The sequence below is a fragment of the Rhinoderma darwinii genome, chromosome 5, assembly GCF_050947455.1.
Source record: "Rhinoderma darwinii isolate aRhiDar2 chromosome 5, aRhiDar2.hap1, whole genome shotgun sequence".
NCBI lineage: Eukaryota > Metazoa > Chordata > Amphibia > Anura > Rhinodermatidae > Rhinoderma > Rhinoderma darwinii.
The window spans coordinates 23805502-23831162 of NC_134691.1; the positions used below are offsets into that span (position 1 = coordinate 23805502).

The window sequence follows — 25661 nt, forward strand, 5'->3', positions numbered from 1 at the left end:
TGGTTTTTCTTAAGCCGTTGAAGCAAATGCAAAAGACGCAGGAAAAAAAGCCCCAAACGAGCGCTGCAGGTATTTCAATTGGAGGTCAGAGGCAGAAACCACTTGAAGACCATCAGCCCCCCACTCACAGTAAAATGACCATCAGCCCCCCATTCACAGTAAAATGACCATCAGCCCACCACTCACAGTAAAATGACCATCAGCCCACCACTCACAGATTTCCCCTGTAGGTAGTGCCACACAGCCCCTTGTGGGTAGCGCCTCATAGCCCCCTTGTGGGTAGCACCACACAGCCCCTTGTAGGTAGCACCACACAGTCCCCCTGTAGGTAGCACCACACAGCCCCCTTGTAGATAGCACCACATAGCCCCCTTGTAGATAGCACCACATAGCCCCCTTGTAGATAGCGCCACACAGCCCCCTTGTAGATAGCACCACACAGCCCCCTTGTAGATAGCACCACATAGCCCCCTTGTAGATAGCGCCACACAGCCCCCTTGTAGATAGTGCCACACAGCCCCCTGTAAAGTGCGCCACAAAGCCCCCTGTGGAGTGCGCCACACAGCCCCCTGGTAGGGAGTGCCGCAAAGCCCCCTGCTATGGAGTGCCACACAGCCCCCTGATAGCGAGTGCCGCACAGACCCCTGGTAGGGAGTGCCGCACAGCCCCCTGGTAGGGAGTGCCACACAGCCCACAGCCCCCTGGTAGGGAGTGCCACACAGCCCCCTGGTTGGTAGTGCCACACAGTCCACAACTCCCTGGTTGGTAGTGCCACACAGCACACTGGTTGGTAGTGCCACACAGCCCACAGCCCCCTGGTAGGTAGCGCCACACTGCCCACAGCCCCCTTGTGGGTAGTGCAAGGATTATGAATTGACCCTGATAGCTGGTGGGCAATAGACTTTCAAAAATGGACAACTGTGCAGGAGCACACAAAATACCCAGGGCTATCAAATAAATGTGTGGAAATAAACTAAGATATAACTTTTATTTAGTCTAGCTAAAAGGATTAATCCTTTTAGCTAGATTAAATAAAAGTTATATCTTAGTTTATTTCCACACATTTATTTAATAGTCGGGAAAGCTGGGTATTTTGTGTGCTCCTGCACATTTGTCCTTTTCTGTAGGTAGTGCCACACAGCCCACAGCCCCCTTGTAGATCGCAACCCCCCCCTTCCAGTATAGATAGCGCCACTGTAGCTCCGTGAAGGAGCGGAATCCTCGTGTGGTCGGGGATTCCGCTCCTGGAGCACTCCTTGATGTCTCTGTCCATATATGTACAGTGACATCAGGGGAAACTCCTGAAGCGGAATCCCCGGTCACAACGTTGCCGACGCTGTGACTGGGGATTCCACTCCAGGAGAAGCTCCTGTCGTCTGTGTCCATGCCGTCATTGGCTTCTCCTGGAGTGGAATCTTCGGTCAGACCCACTGACCCGCTGGTAGTTGCAATGGCACGGGGATACACACACCCACTGGCGCCCCTCTTGCAGTGTGGCGGCTGGCGCCCTGCTAGCCAGATACAACACAACAGCAGCCACAGCCTAGCATTACAAGGGTGAAATTACCCACTGTTTTTGGCTTTCCCAGCCTAATAATACCAGCCTGCAGCCACCCCAGTACCGGACCATTACTACAGATGTTCTACTCAGTTCTTCCCTTTACCCCTGGTGGTGTTGGGGAACCGGGGTAATAATGGGGGTTAGTGTTAGCCTTTTCACCAGCTAACATTAAGCCCCGCCTTAGTGATGGATGCTGTCAACCAGACAGCAGCCATTACTAAAGCGGTAGTAATAACTATTAGGGCGGGTTCACACGTGGCGGAATTTCACTTAAATTCCGCTGCGGACACTCCGCAGCGTTAATCCGCAGCGGAGCCGTTTCTCCATTGACTTTCACTTTAATTTAGCAGTGTTCGTTTAGACGATGCGTACAATTCCGCTGCGGAGCATAGGCTGCGGAGCGGAATGTGGTGTCCGCAGCATGCTCTGTCTGTTGCGGAGCAGTGGCGGACTCATGGCGGAATTTCTCCATTGACTTCAATGGAGAGTCAAAATTCCGCAATGAAGTCCGCAGATCTTATGTGTGCTGCGGAGCGTATTGGTTTTACTACCATGACATTTCTTCATTCTGGCTGGACCTATGTATTTCTAGGTCTACAGCCAGACTGAAGAAGTCAATGGGGCTCCCGTAATGACGGGAGCGTTGCTAGGAGATGTCTGTAAATAGTCACTGTCCAGGGTGCTGAAAGAGTTAAGCGATCGGCAGTAACTGTTTCTGCACCCGGGACAGTGACTACCGATCTCAATATACATGTATCTGTAAAAAAACATATAAGTTCATACTTACCGAGAACTCCCTGCGTCTGTCTCCAGTCCGGCCTCCCAGGATGACGTTTCAGTGTAAGTGACGGCTGCAGCCAATCACAGGCCAAGCACAGGCTGCAGCGGTCACATGGACTGGCGCGTCATCCAGGGAGGTCGGGCTGGATGCCAAAAGAGGGACGCGTCACCAAGACAACGGCCGGTAAGTATGAAATTCTTTTACTTTCACTAGGGAAAGTGCTGTCCCTTCTCTCTATCCTGCACTGATAGGGAGAAGGGAAGCACTTTTCCCGCAGTCCGCAGCAGCTAGTCCGCATCAATTTTCTGCACATTTTGTGCAGATCCGCAGCAGAATCTGCGACGCAGATTCTGTGCGGCATTGATGCGGACAGTTGCGGAGGAAATCCGCCACGTGTGGTCATGCCCTAATAATACAGACATAGAAAAAATATTTTATTGAAATTAAAAAAAACTACACAACTCTCATTAACCATTTTATTGAGAATAAAAAAGCTGTAATCGAAGTAGTCCTCGAATCCAAAGTAGTCCAACAACCGAACCTGTAAAAAAACACAAACACACCAAAATAATTAGTAACACATAAAAAAGCAAAGAAATTCTTATACTTACCTTTCCTGGGTCCAGCGCTGGAGCCGCCATGTCAGCGAGCTGGTCCCTATATCTAATCTATCATGTGTGATACTGTCTGCTAAGCCACTGTATCTAATCCTATCCATAGCTATAGGGTCATAGTGCTATAGATGTGCTGTCTCTCATATATATATATACACACATATACATACACGCACACACATTTTTTTTGGGGGGGTGAACATAGGTTAGTACTAGGATACTTACTGCTTGGGCCCTGTATCTAAGCCTATCATGTGTGATACTGTCTGCTGAGATAAGGTGGGTATGTGGGACTACAAGGCAATGTCTACAAGGGGATTGCATGGCAGGGGTACTGTGTGTGGAAACATACAGGGGGGTTGTGACACTATATACAGGGGGCATTGTGTGGGGAACGCTCTACAGGTGTCTTTGATTAGAGCCCCAATACATAACTTTGCCCCAGAAATGCCAAATTTGCCCCTGAGGTTTAGTACAAGGATACTTGCTGCTGGGGCCCTGTATCTAAGTCAACATTCACACGAGCGTGAGAGATTTACGTGCGTAAAAAAACAGGTGTAAATCTGGTTGTGCGCTTTGCGTTTTGCATCAGTGTGCTTCGCGTCTGGCATGTGTTTTTTTCATTGTAATTGATGTGTGAAACACGACAGCACACGGATGTGCGTCCGTGTGCTGTCCGTGGTTTTCACGCACCCATTGACTTCAATGGGTGACTAGGTGCGTCAAATACATCAATATAGGACGTGCAGTGAGTTTCACGCAACGGACAGTCGCTGCATAAAAACTCCTGCATGTGTGAATGCCCCCATTGAAACCAAAGGGTCTGTGTGCTGTGCATTGTATCAACGCTCAGCACCCGGACGAGATTCACGCTTGTCTGAATGAGCCCTATAATGTGTGATACTGTCTTCTGGGGCCCTGTATCTAAGCCTTTTTATGTGTGATACTGTGCTGGGGCCCTGTATCTAAGCCTATCACGTATGACACTGTCTGTTGGGGCCATGTATCTAAGCCTATCATGTGTGATACTGTCTGCTGGGGCCATGTATCTAAGCCTAGCATGTGTGATACTGTCTGCTGGGGCCATGTATCTAATCCTTTTTATGTGTGATACTGTGCTGGGGCCCTGTATCTAAGCCTATCATGTATGACACTGTCTGCTTGGGCCATGTATCTAAGCCTATCATGTGTGATACTGTCTACTGGGGCCATGTATCTAAGCCTATCATGTGTTATAATGTCTGCTGGGGCCATGTATCTAAGCCTTTTTATGTGTGATACTGTGCTGGGGCCCTGTATCTAAGCCTATCATGTATGACACTGTCTGCTGGGGCCATGTATCTAAGCCTATCATGTATGATATCGTATGCTGAGACAATGCATCCAATTCTATTCAGCGGTGTAGCTATAGGAGCCTTAGTCTTATATATATGCTATCTCCGATGTATGTAAAAACTTATTTCTTTTTCGGGGCTTGTGCCTCTGATCTTTTAAGACACCAGCAACGCCCCTGGGCAGAGCAGAGCCATTAGCAAGAATGTGGATGCAAATCCTAGCCGCACTTCTGCTCTAACGGCAGAGAAACTTCTGATCTCCGACATTTAATAAAATATATGAAAGAAATTAAAAGCAATTAAATGATGAGTGGCAACTTTGAAGAGGCAAAATAAAAAGATCAAAATTAGCCGGGTCCTTAATGTTGCCGTCCCATCTCATATCATAAGAACTTCTAGAGAGAGCTCATCGGGGTGTAGCTCCGGGAGGTGCAGAGGTAACAGTATAAAAAGACAAAGCTCAAAATATTAGAAGACGTCACCCAAGAGGACAACTACAGAACTTATATATTAATCAGGATATTTTTTTCATTTTGGGGAAATGGCCTTTTGTCTCCTGATAGAATCCAGACTAAATCCTTGAATCCCCTGCAACTACTTAAATGACTTAGCGGTGCAGAAAGTGTTTGGTTTCAGCTTGTGGGTTACTCTTTTACACATATGAAATAACAAGGTGCAGTTACCTACAATCTCCAAATCCCACAATAAATTCATATATTTTTTAAAAATAAAATATATTTCATGAGATATTAATTTATCACAAATTACCCATCTTGTTCTAGTTATCAGGGGTGTAGCTATAGGCTGTGCCGAGGTACCAGTCGCATCCAGGTCCTGGTGCCTGATAGAGCCGAAAGGCCCCTCTGCCACATAGGAAGACTCCAGTATTATCAGTGCCACATGGCAGGAGGCGGGCCCTTGTATAGATTTTGCTTTGGGACCCGGGAGCTTCAGGTTACGTCTCTTCTAGTGGTGCTCCTATTGCAAAATAACATCCACCACAGTGGGGCAGACCCTGGTGTCCTTAAGTTATATCTCCCAGTTCCTGGTGTCCAGTGGTCACTTACCTGCCTTATAGGGAATGTGTTGCCAGCAAAACATGTTTTTTTTTTTTTAGTTAAACAATCAGTGTATAGGTGATTAAACATTGTTCTAATTTTTATTTCTTTTTTCCACGAGTCAGGAAATATTATAAATTGGATTCAATTTATAATATTTACCAGCACTGGTCACTAGATGGAGCCATTCCCAAAATTGCAGCATTGCATGTGGTAAAGCAACCACATTGCTTTATGCTGCAAAATTGGGTAAAAATCCCTCGCTCTAGTGAGCTCTCAGAATCCCCCCCTCCTTTATCCTGGCTAGTGCCGGGAGAAACGAGGGGTTTGAACGGTCTAACCTCCTACACTGTGTGTCGCCATTTTTTGAGCTAACACACAGTGTAGTAGGTTAACATACAGTAGTAAACACACACTGAAACACGAACATACATAGAAATCTCTTACCTGCTCCAGTCGCCGCCGCCCCCTCCGGTCCATCCGCTCCGTCTGCTGCCGCTGCTCCATGTGCACAAGTCCGGAAGCCGCGACCGGAAGTAGTAATCTTACTGTCCGGCCGCGACTTCCGGTCCACAGGAAAATGGCGCCGGACGGCGCGCATTTCAAATTGAACTGTGTGGGAGCGGCGCATGCGCCGTTCCCACACAGCGGCGTACACGATAGTGGATGGAACGGGCCCCGTTCGCAGTCCCTATGGGACTGGAGCTGCCGTATTCCATGTCTGTATGTGTCGTTAATCGACACATACAGAAATGGAAAAAAAAATGGCAGCCCCCATAGGGAAGAAAAAGTGTAAAAATACAAAAAAGTAACACACAAACACACAAATTATTCCAAACGTTTTTAATAAAGCACTAACATCTTTAAGATATTAAAAAACATTTTTTGGTGACACTGTTCCTTTAAAGGCCACGTTCTGGTGCTCCTAAGCTTATTGTGCTCTAGACTAGTGGTCCCCAAGCAGTGGCTCGGGAGCCACATGTGGCACATAACTTCAAGTTGTGTGGCTCGCAATAGAATCTCTGAGTTATGACCATAGGCTTTGACTACAAAAAGATTTCCAAATTGACAATATTGGAGACATATCCTTACCTCTAAACAGTGCCAATTTGGATGGTATATTACATATTTTCTTCAGTTTGTGCCACTCTACAACATGCAATACCATTTACTTCACTTCCGTCACATGTTTCTCCATGTTTGGAATGTGGCTCACGACCTAGTCCTAGTTTAATGTGGCTCACAAGGTCCAAAAGATTGGGAACCTCTGCTCTAGAGCTTTGTTGCCTTGTGATTATGAGCCTGTATCTAAGTAGACTAAGGTCCTATGCACACGATCGTGCTTTTGCGGCCGCAATTCCCCCGAAAATCCACTGGAGAATTTCGGCCCCATTCATTCCTATAGGCCCATGCACACGACCGTGGTTTCCACGGTCCGTGCATGGCCCAGGAGCCTGGACTGCAGAAATAATGTACATGTCTTATTACGGTCGTGTTCTGCGGTCCAGGCTCATAGGAAATAATGGACGCAGCCATGTGCACGGCCCGAGATTTACGTGCGGCTCATGGGTGACACTCCACGGCCGGCCGACCCGAAAATCACGGCCGTGCACATGACTACGGTCATGTGCATGAGGCCTTAGGAGACCAGGCCATTGTGGTCCAGTAGACAGAAGAATCTTCAGGACTTAAGGTTCCAATAAAGGTTACCAAGCCATGATTTCTCCTAACAAACAATTTCTTCTAACACTGGGCTCAATGTTGATATTCTACGCCCCAACATAGTCTGTGCACCGGTCTATTCAAAATCACCTATCACATGTGTCTTAGCTCCAGGCTTCCTCACACTTATAACTTGTTTTCGGAGGATGATATTATATAAACTGGCCGCCTATTTTTCACACTCAGGGTCAACTAAACTAATGTCAGAACCTGCCAAATACATGGAAAGCTTGTATGCTGCCGTTTTCTTAAATTGAATGGAACCTCGGGCTGTAGCTACATGAATATTAGGATTCCTGAGAACCGAATTTTGACATTGAACAAACCACATATATAAATAACCTCCCATGGTCCTCCTAGGGGGAAGCTCGGGGCTGCAGAGGTTCTAATTACGCATAGTGGAATGGGCTTCCATAGTAGAGGACTGAAGATAATTAACGATGCGAATGTCTAGTTTTGTCACTACGGCCTCTGTCCTAAATCATCCTGGGTGCATACAAGATAGAACTTTGTTTCCTATAGAGTTACCTTATACTCGCATGTACATATAGGCCGATCGGTGAAGAGAAGAGTTAGGGGCTTGCTCCTTCATTGAGATGATTCAGATCCTGTAGCAGGATGAGTGCATTATATGCCCACAACCCCAGGGGTTTAGCTGGTATGGGGGTCGCGAGCTACGCCCCAGGTTTATGCCTCCGGTTTTGGATGCCAGAAGGGGTAACAACAAGCCACTTTGCCTTGGCCAGGGTATTTAGATGCAGGACTAGGGAAGTGATTACCATGTACAGTACAGTGTGGTCACATGGACAACATACCGTCTAATCTTAAAGTATAATGGGAGCCGTCTACAGGAAGCTCCACCTAGTGGTGGCTGCAGGCAGACAGAATATTATCATTGAACTCTATGGCTGTATGAAGGAAAGCAGTGGATTTGGAGCCCTTAAGCCCCATGAATGTGTCACAATATAATGAGAGCTCAGGAGCTGAGCTTGCACCATACGTGATGGGTGCCAGCTGTTTCATATAGCTGACACCCAACTGCAACGGCTAGGATCAGAGATAACTCCGATCACAGCTGTTTAACCCCTCAGGTGCCACAGTCAATAGCAAATGCGGCATCTGACCGGTTAGACAGAGGGGGGGGGGGGATCACTGATTTCCTATGGGGAAGTCAATCGTGGCATGGTCCACCGAATATAGGAAACATTCTCCCTTAGAAGCATTGCTATTAGAGAATACTATGGTGCCTCATGGCTGATCACTGAGTCTGTAATACGCCCCCCATGTGCCTCCATTTACACAGCTTTAACATTTGCATGGTCCTAACTCTTCATTTTTTTAACCAAATGTTATATAATATGCTGTCAAAAAACTTCTCTCCTTCTTGAGTGACCGGATAATATTGATATATTAGTAATAATATCCAAATTGTTCTATTAACCAGTTTTTCAGAGTCACAGTGAGGAATATACTGTAGAACGAGCAGTGGGGGAGGATGCAGCAGAGCTGAGTACATGCATGACAGGACATATACCCCTGGGCTGCTCCGCCTATGACATGTGGAAAATCACTAACAAGCTTTAACTTTGCAGCCAGTGTCAGCGCTTGTCTTCAGCCCGCTAGGAAATGATTGCATGACATATATAAAGATCGACATGCCAAGGACCTATCACAATGAGGGAGTTCCAATCATTTACCTGCATATGTCCCCAGCTTGACACTTCAATTATACTGTCAAAACATAAAGAAATGACTGGTTGTATGAGTGGTGGGAGAAATATATAAATAATAGACTGTGAGATATTTCAAGTGATGGGGTCATAGGGAGCGTACAAGGAGGAGGAACGTTAACATGGTGGGAGTTGTAGTTTCACCACAGCTGGAGAGCCACAGGTCAGAGACCACAAACATATAGGGTAAAGGGGCAAATGCAATTAGTTTGTGGCTTCATTTTTGAAGGATTATTTATTTTGGTGAAAAGGGATTGCACAATAGGGTCTGCTTTTTTGCTGCAACAGCGCCACACTTGTCTATAGTCTACCTCTGGTATTGCTGCAATTAAATGATTGAGGCTAAACTGCAATACCAAACACAGCCCATGGACAGGGGTGACGCTGAAAAAAACAATCAGAATCCTTTTCTAACCTCGGACAACCTTTTGATGTCACAGAGGAAAACTTGGTGATGTCATCAATTCTTTCATCCATGATAGGTGTTAGTATTGTAACCCTTGTCATAATATTACAACACAGGCAGGAGTTCTCAGGGGATCTGCCCTGTGTTATTAAGGCACACTGATGCCACGTGGCGCAGGCTTAACCCTTTACCCTACAGCACATGAATAGACAGCTCAGGGTTTATTGAAAGGCTAGGGCTAACTAATAACTGTGAGGAAAAAACCACACACAAAGATAATGGGGGGCCTGTATCATCAGAGGATTTTTTTACTCCCCTTTTCTGCCCTTTGCTTTTCTTCCTCGATGGTGCAAATTGCTCGAAATGTATCCAATGTTGGATGCAGCAGTGTAGGGGCTCACACACTTTCTACTGAGCCCATACCCCGCTCGCTCTGCTTTCAGAGCAAAGTTTATCAGAAATAAAGGGGAGCAGAACTCAGCTGAGCGCATCTTCCCCTTTTGTTTTAGCATTCGGTAGGGGTCTCAGCACTCCCACCGATCAAAACTTCTGACAACACTGCAACATTTTAAAATAACGCCCTTCCAAAATATGACGTTTGTTCGTACGACACTGTAACCATGCCTACTTTGCGCGTCAAAATTCAGAAATGACGAGGGGGGGGCGTAAATCTATCCTTAAATGGCACAAGTGACTGTTAAATCTGAAAACTGTTGCACATTACGCAAGAAAAGCAACGCAAACAAGATGAGAAATGCCCCCCAATATTTTTACATTTAATACAAAACATCAAATACTATACAAATATTTGGTATCATCTTTAGTGAAACAACCTAAAAATCTTTAACATTATCGGTAAATGATATAAAAGTTCTATAAAAAGAAGGTACAACTAGTTCTGCAAAAAAGAAAAGTTTTCAGTATTTAGGGGTTAGGCTATGTTCACACGGCAGCCTCCGTTACGGCTGAAATTACGGAGCGGTTTTCAGGAGAAAACCGCTCCGGAATTTCAGACGTAATGGCAAGTGCAGGCGCTTTTCGCAGCGTCCATTACGGACGTAATTGGAGCTGTTTTTCCATGGAGACAATGAAAAACAGCTCCAATTACGTCTCAAAAAGTGACAGGCACTTCTTTGACGCGGGCGTCTTTTGACAGCGGCACGTAGAAAAAATGACCGTCGGCACAGAACATCGTAAATCCCTTTCAAATGAATGGGCAGATGTGTGCCGACGCTTTGGAGCCGTATTTTCAGATGTAATTCGAGGCTAAAATGCCCGAATTACGTCCGTAAGTAGAGTGTGTGAACCCAGCCTTAGCCTTCGGGCGTTTTAGCCTCGAATTATGTCCGAAAATACGGCTCCAAAGCGTCGGCACACATCTGCCCATTCATTTGAAAGGGATTTACGATGTTCTGTGCCGACGGTCATTTTTTTTACGCGCCGCTGTCAAAAGACGCCCGCGTCAAAGAAGTGCCTGTCACTTCTTGAGACGTAATTGGAGCCGTTTTCCATTGACTCCATGGAAAAACAGCTCCAATTACATCCGTAATGGACGCTGCGAAAAACGCCTGCACTTGCCATTACGTCTGAAATTCCGGAGCTGTTTTCTTCTGAAAACAGCTCCGTAATTTCAGCCGTAACGGAGGCTGCCGTGTGAACATACCCTTAGTGTTAACATATGACATAAAGCGTAAAAATAAATAAATACGTAAAAATTGGGGGTTTTGTTTAGCACTGATTGTCACCATGACAATAAACAAAGTGGCATGTGCAGACGTCTAACTAGTTCTTGCTTTTCAGTAAATGGTGTAAAAAATATAATTTTTTCATTTTATTTTTAAGTGCCGTGTCCTCTCATTTTGTGTTAAAAATGTCATCTGTTAAATAGAAAATTTTTGTAAATAGAAAGATTTTTTCTAATTATAATTTATCATTTTGGCTGAAAGGAAAGATGATTCATGAAATTTTACCTGAAATATTTATAAAATAAAGTCCGGAATGTTGCTCAACATTCAGATTGTTGAGATATATTAATTCCTAGCTTAGGGTTATTTCTATACAAGATGATGCCAAAAAGTCAAAATCATTCAAGTTCCTTCAGAGGGGAAATATGATGATCTTTTTTTTTAGATGACATGACAAAAACTAGTATTTAGTAACAAAGTTAAAAAAAGGGTCAGTTTTTTTTCTTTGTTTCCGTCATTTTATTTTGCTGTCAGAAACAGCGCAACTAATGTTCATAAAGGCACTTTCAGACGTGGCAGAATTGCCGCAGTGGAATTCTGCAGCAGCCGTTTTTTTCCATTGTTTTCTATACATTTTTAGGAAACTTAGTTCAGACATTGCGGAAAATAACAGTGCGGAATTTAGGCTGCGGCGCAGAATTTTCCCTCCGCAGCATGCACATTATGTTGCGGAATTTCACTGCGGATTTCAACATTTGCAATGCAAAAACTGAAATCTGTGGCAAGTCCGCTGTGATATCTGCAACGTCTGAATTACCTGTCAAATATGAAAATATTGCTGCAAATTCGCAACGCATCTGCAGCAACATTTGCCGCGGGAAAAATTCTGTCATGTCTGAACCTTCCCTAAGGGCATGGCCAGACGTGGCGGAATTGCTCTGCGGAAATCTGCAGCAAACATTTTCTCCATTGCTTTCCACTGCTTTTTAGTTGGGTTCGTGCACATGTTGCGGAAAACTCCGCTGCGGACCATAGGCTGCGGTGCAGAATTTGGTGTCCGCAGCATACACTGGCTGTTGCGGACGTGTAGCGGACTTGTTGCGGACTCATTGCGGAATTTCTCCATTGACTTCAATGGAGATTCAAAATTCCGCAATGAAATCCGCAGATGTTATGTGTGCTGCGGAGCGTATTGGTTTTACGAACATGACATTTCTTCATTCTGGCTGGACCTATGTATTTCTAGGTCTACAGCCAGACTGAGGCCCCATGCACACGAACGTAAAAACGCCCGTAATCACGGGCCGTTATTACAGCACGGGCAGGCCCATAGAAGTCAATGGGGCTCCCGTAATTACGGGTGACTACGTGTATGCACCGGTAATTACGGGAGCGTTGCTAGGCGACGTCAGTAAATAGTCGCTGTCCAGGGTGCTGAAAGAGTTAAGCGATCGGCAGTAACTGTTTCTGCACCCTGGACAGTGACTTCCGATCACAAGATACATCAACCTGTAAAAAACTATAGAAGTTCCTACTTACCGAGAACTCCCTGCTTCTTCCTCCAGTCCGGCCTCCCAGGATGACGTTTCAGTCCATGTGACGGCTGCAGCCAATCACAGGCTGCAGCGGTCACATTGACTGCCGCGTCATCCAGGGAGGTCGGGCTGGATGTCAAGAGAGGGACGCGTCACCAAGACAACGGCCGGGTAAGTATCAATTTCTTTTTACTTTTACTAGGGAAGGGCTGTCCCTTCTCTCTATCCTGCACTGATAGGGAGAAGGGAAGCCCTCTTCCCCTCAATACGCAACGGCTAGTCCGCATCAATTTACTGCACATTTTAGGCAAAGCCGCAACAGAATCTGCAGCGCAGATTATGTGCGCCATTGATGCGGACTGTGGCGGAAGAAACATGCCACGTCTGGTCATGCCCTTACTGTGTCTAGTATTGCATCTTAGCCCTATTGTCCGCTACCAATGGACACGGCCAGCGCTGTTTCTGGAAAAATAATAAAAATAAAACAGACCATTTTTTGTAATCTCATATAACTCCTTTAATCCCCTAGCCACAGCTTCAAGGTAATCGTATGTAAAGGACCTGAGGTGGTTAAGGTACCGCCACATATTCTTACGTCAAGGTGATCATGCGAGCACTGCAGAATTGGACGGAAGCCAAATACCTGCAGTTAGTCCCTTCAGTGCTGCAATCAAACTTGATCGTGGCACTGTATAAGGGGGGGGGAAACCTCTTTTACCTGTGATTATCTTAAGATGCCCAAGAGTTCTCTTATGGTTAACACTGAGGGTATGTTCACACGGCTTATTTTCTACCATTTTTTGGTCCATAAACGCCCCAAAAAAACAACAAAAAATACGGAGGCTGGACAACTCCAAACATCTGCCCATTGATTTCAATGGGAAAAACGGTGTTTCGTTCCGACGGGGCGCTTTTTTTACGTGGCTGTTTGTAAAAATGTTACATAAAAACACGCCCCGTAAAAAAGAAGTGCATGTCACTTCTTGGGCCGTTTTTCATTGTCTCAATAGAAAAACCGCTCCAAAAACGGCCGTAAAAAAATGCATCAAAAAAGCTTGATGCATAAAAAAACGGCTGAAAATCAGAGGCTGTTTTCCCTTGAAAACAGCTCCGTATTTTACAGCCGTTTTTCGTTTGACATGTGAATATACCCTGACCCTCAAATTTCTATTATATATACTGGTGATATGCCCCAACAGATTCCTTTGCATATTTCTATAATATATTGTAATTTTAAAAAGAAACGGAGGAAAAAAAAAAACAGATTGTACAGTTACAGTCATTTAATGGGACAAAAAAATACAATAAAGTACTATTAAAACGAAACAATAAAGTAAAAAAAAAAAAACACACAAAACTAAATTTTATATAACCTCTTAATATTGCCATAACATGTTCTATAAAATATATACCTAGTGACTTTTTTGAGTTCTTATTTGTTTGTCCCCAAAATTTTAATTCATAAAAATTAAACACTACAGATATCTCAAGGTGGTATGTATGGAAAGTACAAAAACTCACACAGCTGTGTCAATAAAAAAGTTTTTAGTTTTTTTTTAATAAATTCTGCAATAGTAAGAAACCAAAAAAGGTTGTGTGGTCCGGAAGCTTAAAATGAGCTTGATCCTTACACTGTGAAAATAAATCACCATCTAAAATTGAGCTAATCTTAATTTTGTATTTCAAATATTAGAAAAAAGATTTAGTCAAATGTAAGAATAAGAAAGAAACATAAAATGCATAATATTTTTTTTTATTCTGACCTCAATACGACGGGTAAGCATACTGATCACTGTTTAAAATGTATGGTCACTTCTGCCGTTTCCTCCGCTCCTCCGACACCCGGGCAGGGCCGGTTTTAAAGGGTGGCAACCTGGTGGCTCTGAGGATGGGAAACCAGCAGTAAACTAAAACCAATTGCCGTTTTCTGTGGGAACTATATGGCAGCATTTATGGGCTCTTTAACTTCTCAGAGATGCAGCCAATTTTCGTTCTTTCATTTTATTTTTTTCCTCCCCGCCTTCCGAAATCCAAACATTTTTAATTTTTCCGTAGACATAGCCATATGAGTGCTTGCTTTTTTGCGGGACAAGTTGTAGTTTTTAATGACATTATTTAATGTAACGTACTGAAACGGAAAAATAATTCTTTGTGGGGTGAAATGGGAACAAATCTTTATTGTACAGGTCAATACCATTACGGTGATACCAAATTTATATCGTTTTTTTCTGTTTTACAAGGAAAAATCTGTTTGTTATAAAAAACATTTGTTTTGTGTCGCCTTATTCTTAGAGCCATAACTTTTTTATATTTCCATCAATTGGGGCGGTGTGAGGTCATTTTAGGGTACATAAGACTTTTTGATCACTTTTTATTACATTTTTTTGGGGGAGTTAAGGTGACCAAAAAAACAGCAATAACGTTATATTAGAGTAGTTTGGAACTTTTTCGGAAGCAGCGATACAAATTCCATAATTATTTTTTTTTAACATTACCTTAGGGAAAAAATGGGAAAAGTCCCTCTTTTTTGAACTTTTAATATTTTTTCAATAGGAGCAGAAAGATGGTAAACCTGGGGGCCTGCAATAGAGAACCAATGGCACCCTGCGATTGCGTAGCGGGGGGGCCAATGGTCTGCTGGAGGATTCTGCCCCCTTTTTTTTAACGCTGAGATGCCGCAGATGCTATTGAAGGCAGCATCTAAGTGGTTAAATGGCCAGGATCGGAGTTATCTTCGATCCTGGCCGTTGCAGTGAGGCATCGCCTTTATGTTACAGCCGACACCCGCTGAGTATGAAGTGGGCTCAGCCGGTGAACTTGCTCCATACTCCCCCCTTGTTGGCTGTCACATATAGTTACGTGACATGTCGCAAAGGGGTTAAGGGAGTATTATTTGGATACTGCATATTATTTGGCCACTATTTGGTGGTATTATGTGAGTTGTATATGGCAGTATTATCTTGCTCCTATATGGCAGTGTAGTAGTATTAGTTGGGCTGAGGACTTCTAGGACGTCTTCTTTGCTCGTTGTCCAGTGCCCCATTCTCTATAAAACCGGACCTGCACATGGGTCACTCAGTGTCACCTTTTGGTCTCCCTAAGGTCCTAATGTCCCTCACCCCCCCCCTTTTAGATCTGCGTGTACCACTAATAAGTCCAAAATCCTTGTTGTCCTGTACAATGTGGATCCTGTATTTTCTCTTCATCCATCATTTCCTTTTCACACCTTTCAAGCTAAATACAGATTTATCAACATTGTCGTGCAGCGCAGCTAATTTGGTTCTTTCATTTATTGATTAAATCTTTCATTCTCTTAAATGCTTTTGATTTACACCTCTCCTGTCACTGAGAAATGATTATATTGGCTCTAGTCCAGAATTGCTATGTGCTTCTTGGCAGAGACTCCAGCGGTATGTGCCAGGATTGGGTGTAGCCTCTGCAGCTGGCATGGTTATCCATCATTCCACTAATTTATGGGTACAGGTGTATGGCGCAGATACAAACACGCGCTTCAATATGTTCCATTCCTTTCATTCGCTAATTTGTGTGAAGAACATTTCATCGTCTCAGTGGGGGGTGGGGGGGGGGGGGCGTTGGATAAAAGTGGAGGAATTGCATAATATGATTGGAATGTTTTTGATTCAATAATTATACAAATTATATATAATCTTTTCTAGGATGTTTTTTATTTATATGTTTTTAAAAAAATGTACACAAAATATTTTGGCTGGTTACTTTGCTTGATCTTGGGCATAGTTTCTCAACCTGTAGTAAAAGTATACTAGGGGGTACGCAACACAAATCTTAGATTTACATCTATTGCCCCAGACATTGTTTTTGTAGCAGGCCTCTTCCTCCCCACTTTTATAGGCTGCCTCTGTTATTAGGGTACTGTTGCGGACTGTATCTGTTATGTGGGCACTGCTGCAGCTGTGTTCCATTAAAACATTAGCTCATGGGCATACTATACCCGCAGCAGGAATAGCGGCTGATATGGGGACCCGGACACTGAGAAGGCCAACTCAGCTGCAGGAACCCCACTTTTTGTGGGTACAAGGAATACGGTAGTCTGTTTCTGCGATTTGTGGATCCTTCTTTGTGCAGGAGACTTGGCATAAGACATTACTACCCATGCCTTGTTTATGGCTCAAATAAAATAAGTACTACTGATGTTTGCATTATTACACAAGGAGGTGGACTATTCAGGGTTAGCGTTAGTAGGGTTTGTGGGATTGTGTTTGGTTTGGTTTCTTAGGGGTTAATAGGTTTTGGTGCTTAGGGTTAACAGGGTTAGGTGTAATAGTTAGGAGTTAGCAGGGTTGGGGTTAGTAGGGTTTGTGGGTTAGTGTTTGGAATAGTTAGAATGGTTAGTAGTCAGTAGGGTTCGGTTTTGTAGAGTTAGGGGTTAGGTTTAGTAGAGTTAGGGGTTAGAAGAATTAGGGGTTAATAGGGTTAGGGTTAGCAGGATTTGTGGGTTAGTATTTGGTTTATTTGGTTAGGGGTTAGTAGGGCTAGTGGGTTAGGGTTAGTAGTGTTAGGTTTAGTACAGTTAGTGGTTAGGGTTAGGGGTTAGATTTTAGTAGAGTTTAGGGGTTAATACGGTTTAAGGTTAGCAGGATTTGTGGGTTAGGGTTTGGTTTATTTGGTTAGGAGTTAGTAGGGTTAGGTTTAGTAGAGTTAGCAGTTAGTAGATATAAGGGTTAAGGGGTTAGGGTTAGTAGGGTTAGCAGGATCTGTGGGTTAGTAGGGTTCGGTTTTGTAGAGTTAGGGGTTAGTAGGGTTAGGGTTAGGTTTAGTAGAGTTAGGGGTTAGAAGAATTAGTGGTTAATAGGGTTAGGGTTAGCAGGATTTGTGGGTTAGTATTTGATTTATTTGGTTAGGGGTTAGAAGGGGAAGTGGGTTAGGGTTAGTAGTATTAGGTTTAGTACAGTTAAAGATTAGAAGAGTTAGGGGTTAGTAGCGTTAGGGTTAGGTTTAGTAGAGTTAGGCTTTAGAAGAATTAGGGGTTCATATAGTTTAGGGTTAGCAGGATTTGTGGGTTAGTGTTTGGTTTATTTGGTTAGAGGGTCAGGTTTAGTAGAGTTAGTGGTTAGTAGATATAAGGGTTAGGGGGTTAGGGTTAGTAGGGTTAGGGTTAACAGGATCTGTGGGTTAGTGTTTGGTTTATTTGGTTAAGGGGTTAGTGGGTTAGGGTTAATAGTGTTAGGTTTAGTACAGTTAGTGGTTAGTATAAATAGGGGTTAGTAGGGTTAGGGGTTTGGGTTAGTAGGGTTAGGTTTAGTATAGTTAGGGATTAGAAGAGTTAGGGGTTTACAGGGTTAGCAGGATTTGTGGGTTAGTGTTTGATTTATTTGGTTAGGGGTTAGTAGGGTTAGGTTTAGTAGAGATAGTGTTTAGTGGGGTAAGGGTTATGGTTAGGTTTAGTACAGTTAGTGGTCAGTAGAAATACGGGTTAGTAGGGTTATGTTTAGTAAAGTTAGAGGTTAGTAAGGTTAGGGGTTAGTAGAATGTGGGGTTAGTGGGTTTAGGTTTAGTAGGGTTAGGCTTAGCAGGATTTGTGGGTTAGGTTTTGGTTTAGTACAGTTAGGGATTAGTAGGGTTAGTAATGTTAGGGGTTAGCTTTAGTAAGGTTAGAATTAGCAGGATATGTGAGTTAGGTTTTGGTTTAGTAGAGTTAGGGGTTAGAAGAATTAGGGGTTAATAGGGTTAGGGTTAGCAGGATTTTTGGGTTAGTATTTGGTTTATTTGGTTAGGGGTTAGTAGGGCTAGTGGGTTAGGGTTAGTAGTGTTAGGTTTAGTACAGTTAGTGGTTAGGGTTAGGGGTTAGATTTTAGTAGAGTTTAGGGGTTAATACGGTTTAAGGTTAGCAGGATTTGTGGGTTAGGGTTTGGTTTATTTGGTTAGGAGTTAGTAGGGTTAGGTTTAGTAGAGTTAGCAGTTAGTAGATATAAGGGTTAAGGGGTTAGGGTTAGTAGGGTTAGCAGGATCTGTGGGTTAGTAGGGTTCGGTTTTGTAGAGTTAGGGGTTAGTAGGGTTAGGGTTAGGTTTAGTAGAGTTAGGGGTTAGAAGAATTAGTGGTTAATAGGGTTAGGGTTAGCAGGATTTGTGGGTTAGTATTTGATTTATTTGGTTAGGGGTTAGAAGGGGAAGTGGGTTAGGGTTAGTAGTATTAGGTTTAGTACAGTTAAAGATTAGAAGAGTTAGGGGTTAGTAGCGTTAGGGTTAGGTTTAGTAGAGTTAGGCTTTAGAAGAATTAGGGGTTCATATAGTTTAGGGTTAGCAGGATTTGTGGGTTAGTGTTTGGTTTATTTGGTTAGAGGGTCAGGTTTAGTAGAGTTAGTGGTTAGTAGATATAAGGGTTAGGGGGTTAGGGTTAGTAGGGTTAGGGTTAACAGGATCTGTGGGTTAGTGTTTGGTTTATTTGGTTAAGGGGTTAGTGGGTTAGGGTTAATAGTGTTAGGTTTAGTACAGTTAGTGGTTAGTATAAATAGGGGTTAGTAGGGTTAGGGGTTTGGGTTAGTAGGGTTAGGTTTAGTATAGTTAGGGATTAGAAGAGTTAGGGGTTTACAGGGTTAGCAGGATTTGTGGGTTAGTGTTTGATTTATTTGGTTAGGGGTTAGTAGGGTTAGGTTTAGTAGAGATAGTGTTTAGTGGGGTAAGGGTTAGGGTTAGGTTTAGTACAGTTAGTGGTCAGTAGAAATACGGGTTAGTAGGGTTATGTTTAGTAAAGTTAGAGGTTAGTAAGGTTAGGGGTTAGTAGAATGTGGGGTTAGTGGGTTTAGGTTTAGTAGGGTTAGGCTTAGCAGGATTTGTGGGTTAGGTTTTGGTTTAGTACAGTTAGGGATTAGTAGGGTTAGTAATGTTAGGGGTTAGCTTTAGTAAGGTTAGAATTAGCAGGATATGTGAGTTAGGTTTTGGTTTAGTAGAGTTAGGGATTAGTAGGGTTAGGGGTTAGTAGAGTGAGGGGTTAGCTTTAGTAAGGTTAGGCATAGCAGGATTTGTGGGTTAGGTTTTGGTTTAGTAGAGTTAGGGATTAGTAGAGTTAGGGGTTAGTAGAGTGAGGGGTTAGCTTTAGTAAGGTTAGGCATAGCAGGATTTGTGGGTTAGGTTTTGGTTTAGTAGAGTTAGGGATTGGAAGGGTTAGGGGTTAGTAGAGTGAGGGGCTTAGCTTTAGTAAGGTTATAATTAGCAGGATTTGTGGTTTAGGTTTTGGTTTAGTAGAGTTAGCGATTAGTAGGGTTAGGGGTTAGTAATGTTAGGGGTTGGGGTTGCAGCTGTCTTTTCTTGGTGATCTGTGGTTGGTCTGTAATGAGTGCAATGTGATTTATTCTTTTAGTTAGAGAAGCTGTCAACTATCAGTTGGAATCTGTCAACAATGTGATGACAGATACAACCCTAAAGCCGTTGTCATTAGCAGCGAATCATGTGCTGTGGTAAATTGAGCCCCAGATTTTGCAGCATATTTCACTCCTTGCATTGCAGCAAATACGGAAGAAATCTACATCATGCATTAAAATATGCATAATTATCACAATTTTAATCCCAAATTAAGCCCATTTTAAGCTCTGCCCTGTTATGTTCAGGAACGCCCACATTAAAGAAAAAATAACATTATTTTGCTTACAACCGCTTTAAAGAGAACCTGTCACCTGCCCAAAAAATTGCAGCTGATATGTCAGTTAGGCTGGGTTCACACGACCTATTTCAGACGTAAACGATGCGTATTATGCCTCGTTTTACGTCTGAAAATAGGGCTACTATACATCGGCAAACATCTGCCCATTCATTTGAATGGGTTTACCGACGTATTGTGCAGACGACCTGTCATTTACGCGTCATCATGTGACAGCTGTCAAACGACGACGCGTAAAAATACAGCCTCGTCAAAAGAAGTGCAGGACACTTCTTTGGATGTTTTTGGAGCTGTTTTCTCATAGACTCCAATGAAAACAGCTCCAAAAACGGACGTCAAAAACGCTGCGAAAATGGCGCGAAAAAAGCGAGTTGCTCAAAAAACGTCTGAAAATCAGGGGCTGTTTTCCCTTGAAAACAGCTCTGTATTTTCAGACGTTTTTGGTAACTACGTGTGCACATACCCTTAGATTGCAGGCGTCTCACCGATTCTTATTCTTTTATTTTTTTTTCCAGCCCCCACCATTCCTGACATATCGGTGCCATTAGTTTTGGTGACCGATATGTAAATTAGGCCTTTGACTCTCAAGTGAGCGGGTAACACTTGTCACTTGATAAGGAGTAACCACCCACTTGACAGTCAAAGGCCTCATTTACATATCGGGCACCAAAACTAACGACACCGATATGTCAGGAACGGTGGGGGCTGGAAAAGAAAAAAAAAAAGAATCAGAATCTGTGAGGCGCCTGCAATCTAACTGTGATGTCAACTACAGTTTTTTGGGCAGATGACAGGTCCTCTTTGAAGGCAATCCCATCCCCCCATCCCTGTAATGCTATATTTATACATGGACACTAATAACTGTGTATATATATATATATAATATATGTGTGTGTGTTTTGGAAAGAAATGCAAGAACCCATAATCATAAAAAAAAAATATATTATATAAGAAACCCACTGACAATAAAATACATCTCAGGATCCCGAGAACCTTCACTGCTATCATCTCGGGGGCCTATGTGACATAAAGATGGGCCCAGCAACAACTGTGGGGCTAAACCCCCGACTCTCTTGGGCAGTTGGTGGCTCACTGGTTGGCATTGTTGTTTTGCAGTACTACACGTGTTTGCGTCGATTTCACAACCTCCAAAAGCATAATGATGGACTTCTCCTATACATAGCCACCATGGCCCTGTGGGTGTGATGATGTCACAGGCGCCTCTCCTCTGTGTCGTCGTCTTCTTCTTCTTGAAGCTGAGCTGTCACCATTATACATGTACTATAATAATACTTGTGGCTTGGTTTTCCCTCAGGGTTAATAAATGTTAGAGGCACGTAAAGTGTTGATAAGATTATCCCCATCTCGGGGTCTCTGTTCCTACATGCTCATAACCACCAGTCATTGACAGCAGTATATTGTTCTTTGACTTTTGCATTCTTGCGTCGATAGTCAGAAAATTGAGAAGGTCTCAGATCTGCTCTGCAACCATATAAAGGAGGGCGCACTCTTAGAACTGCAGCGGAGAATTTTATTTTTTTCTATTCTTCCTCTTTAAACCGATTCATGATCTTTTTTTCCATATGCAAATCTATATGCAAATACAAATCCAGGGGCATAACTATAGGGAATGCAGGGGTAGCATTCATACCGGGCACTGGTACCAAAAAAGGGCCCAAAGCCCCCTCTGCCACAAAAGAAGACACCAATATTTTAAATGGGACATGGTATGAGGGGGGGGGCACGGTTACAGATTTTGCATTGGGGCCCAGGAACTTCAAGCTACGCCTCTGTGCAAGTCCATAAAATCTCCGGCTTCTGCATAATTAGTGCAAATCCAACATGTAATAATTACATGCTCCGTGGCAGAAATGGGCAATACTGCCGAAAAAGAGCAGTTCTGCACAATGACTAGCCCCATTGAATGACATAACTTTTCCCTGCAGAATCGAATAATGTATATATAAATGTGAGAGGGATGGAGCTTGGAGAGGTGCAGCAGGAACCGCAAGATATGACCACAGATATGGCTCTGCATTGAGAACTTAACATATAAGGAATCATACCTCCCAACCGTCCTGTATTCCGGGCGGTGTCCCGCTGTCCCGGGCGGCCGGGGGTATGTCCTGCTGTCAAATGTATCTGCGTCCTCAGGACGCAGATACGGTTGAACCCAATTCTGAAGCAGGGAACCATCAGTTCCGTGCTTCAGAATTAGTTCAGAGCGGAGGAGCAGAGAGAGCTCCACCGCTCGCCGAGGACTCCCCGGGCACAGCACTACTTTAAGCACTGTGCTTGAGGAAGCCCTTGACATCACTGTCCATATATGGACAGTGACGTCAGTGGCTACTCCCTGAATGGAATCCCTGTTGCCGATGATCTGCCAGGGATTCCGCTCCTAGGGGAAACCCCTGAGGTCACTGTCCATATATGGAGATTGGCGTCAGGGGCACCTCCTGGAGCAGAATCCCCAGCCAGAGTCGGCAACGGGGATTCCGCTCAAGGTTTAGCCACTGACGTCACTGTCCATATATGGACAGTGATATCAGGGCTTCCCTCTAGGAGCTCTGGCTAGAATTCCACTCCTAGAGGGAGTCCCAATGGCGCTATCTACAGGGGTAGTGGTGCTATCTTCAAGGGGTGTGTGGCACTATCTACATGGACACTGTGGCACTATATAGGGGCACTATCTACAGGGGACACTGTGATGCTATCTACATGGGCACTATCTACATGGGCACTGTGTCACTATCTACGAGGGCACTAGCACTATGGGCAGCTAAGAAGGCATTATATTATATAAGGGCAGCTAGGGGGCATTATACTGTATGGAGGCAGCAATGGGGACATTATGCTGTATGGGAAAGCTTTGGGGGTATTAAGCTGTATGGGGCAGCTATGGGGGCATTATACTGCATCGGGCATCTGTGTGGGCATAGATACTGTATGGGGGCATTTTTCTGTATGGGGCAGCTATGGGGCATTATGCTGTATGAGAGAATTTGTATAAGCATTATATTGCATGGGGGCATCTGTATGGGCATTATACTGCATGGGAGAATCTGTGTGGCATTATACTGTATGGGGGTATCTGTGTGGGCATTAAACTGTATGTGGGTATCTATGTTGGCTTTATGTGGGAGGCACTATTGGAGCATGATACTGTGTGGGCTGAACCGTGTGTGATTGGGTGGGATTAGAGGCATGGCTTAAAATAAAAGGAGGGGATGGGGGTATGTATTATGAATAAGAATGCTAAGGATGTGTGTTGAGGGGGGGTTAGGGGGGCAATTAATTGAATGGTTGATCATGACACAACTATCACATCAGTGACGGAAAGGGGCAAATTTGGAAACAACTGCCCAGGGCGCCAAGAGCTTCTCCTGCCGCTAATGACCAGATATCTAATGCGTAATGTTAGTCCAATGTTGGCGACTTTTCTGCATGCGGAGATGCATGTTTTTTGTTTTTTCTACCTTCAAAGGAAGGTGCACACAGCCATTGAAATGGTCCCCGATGATGTTCACTGACTTTTTATAGGGTGCGACTGTTATTGCTACCATAAAGATGCCCTTGGATGCAAATTTTACTTGACTTTATCAAGGGATTTTCTATTTTTATGTAACTAAAACGAAATCATTGTGTAATGAAAACCTATTCGGCGTACTAATATAGTTTGTGTTTCAAGATCTCTGCTTGCTGTTAGAACTTGAAAACCGTTCCTGATAATGTCTTGGGCTTGTGTAGGCAAGAAGTAGCAGAGTTAAATGGTTAAATGGTTATTCCCAACTCAGATGTCTACGGCATATCCACCTCTGAGACGCGCTCCTATATCGAGAACGTGGTCGCTTGCTCAACTGGTTCCATAACTCCTATAGAAGTGAATGGAAATGCTCGGCCACCTCTCTATTCATTCACCAACTGAATGTGACGGCCTGTGGCCACCTTACATGGGGAGGTCAGATGACCCATGTTCTGGAGATAGGTGCAGGTGCCAGAGCTATGACCCCCCCCCCTCTATCAGATATTTGTGGCATATCCACAGCAGTTAAGAATATCCCTATAAGATAATTTAGTTGGATTAGTGGCAGTCACGTGTAAAGCCACCGATAACATCATAAAATCATGAGTGGTGCCAATTTACAAACTCAGCTCTGCTACATCTGTATGCCATTTTAATATTAAAGGGTAACTAAACGTTCATCAAACTTCTGATATGTCATATTGACATGTCAGAAATTTTGATTGGTGGGGTCTGGGCACTGAGATCCCTCCGATCACTAAAACGAAGCGGCAGAAGCGCTCGGGTGAGCACTGAGCCGCTTGATTTCTGTTCGGCTTTTCTCGGAAAGCTGATGTAACGGTGTACGGGCCCATACACTCTCTATTGTGTGCGTACATCGTTACCTCAGCTTTACGAGAAAAGACGATCATAAACCAAGCGGCCGAGCGCTCACCCGAGCGATTCTGACTCTTCGTCTTAGCGGTCGGTGGGGGTCTTAATGCTCGGTTCCCCCACTGATCAAAACTTCTGACATGTCACTATGACATGTCTGAAGTTTTACGAAATTTTAGTAACCCTTTAAATGTTCCAAAAATAAGAAAACATCTGAGCCTTCACCAAATTGTGACACTAATGTAGTACTCTCTTGTGTTTTCAGCTTTACATGGCTTTCTGGACAAGTACATAGAAACTTTTTGACCAAGTTTACAGGTGAGGTTGTTGAGTTGTTTGATGAGGAGTTTAGACATCTCTACGCTTCATCCAAACCGTTGATGGGATTAAAGTCTCCAGCTCCAATGCAGCCAGTATTAAGGAGAGAGGACAGCGTCATGAGCACCATAACGGACAGCAGCACTCAGGAGAGCGCCAACACCACCTCGGACCTTCTGAGCAGCTCCTCAGCCACCAGCATCTCCCAACTTTCCCAACGCCCATTATCCCCTTCGTACACAACTCCGACTCAGTCTTCTCTTCAAAGGATAAATTCCTTCCATGGTTACTCCTCTTTGAGGTCTCCTCCACCCCAAACCAACTACCAAGTGAACTACTACCAAAGGAATTATCTACCAGAAAGCCCAACACATCTCTTCAACAACAATAACAACATTTACCGCTCCATGAGAACCCGAAGAGAAGAATTAACATCCAGATTCACCCAAGGATGGAGATGGTTCTCTAAGCCGACAATGACTTAAGTCCAAGGGACTATATTATTATGTACATACACAGAATGCACTGAAAGATAATTCCCTAACCAAACAGTAACAGTGCGCTATAAAAAAGTGTCTATTATACTGATGTTCTCCACAAATATGAACAACTTCTGAATATTCTTAAGTCTCTTTATGATCCAGTGTTCATATAATGCAGCCAAAAAGTATTGATTGCCTATTTTTTACTAAATGTTTTTGCTTTTTTTGGACTGTTGTCATAAACTTTGTGGGATGTCAGTGTACTGTTGTGTAAGTTACCACTATGGGGGTCATAACTATAACCTGAGGTCTTGAAGGTCTTCATTCATAGGGGTACCTTGTTTTAATATCTGTAAAAGGTCTGTGCTATACTGTGACTTCTGTTCCAGTTGACTTACATAAGACT

The 25661-nt window shown here is 43.7% G+C and overlaps 1 protein-coding gene across 1 annotated transcript in view; it reads left to right on the forward strand.

Moving 5' to 3' along the window:
- FAM83A (family with sequence similarity 83 member A) overlaps positions 1-25380 on the forward strand; it is a 54070-nt gene extending 28690 nt beyond the window's left edge. The window contains exon 4 of the mRNA XM_075827965.1: positions 24721-25380. Within this exon, the coding sequence (XP_075684080.1) occupies positions 24721-25258 (538 nt within the window). The 3' untranslated portion in view covers positions 25259-25380. The remainder of the gene's footprint in view (positions 1-24720) is intronic.
- The last annotated feature ends 281 nt before the right edge of the window (positions 25381-25661 follow it).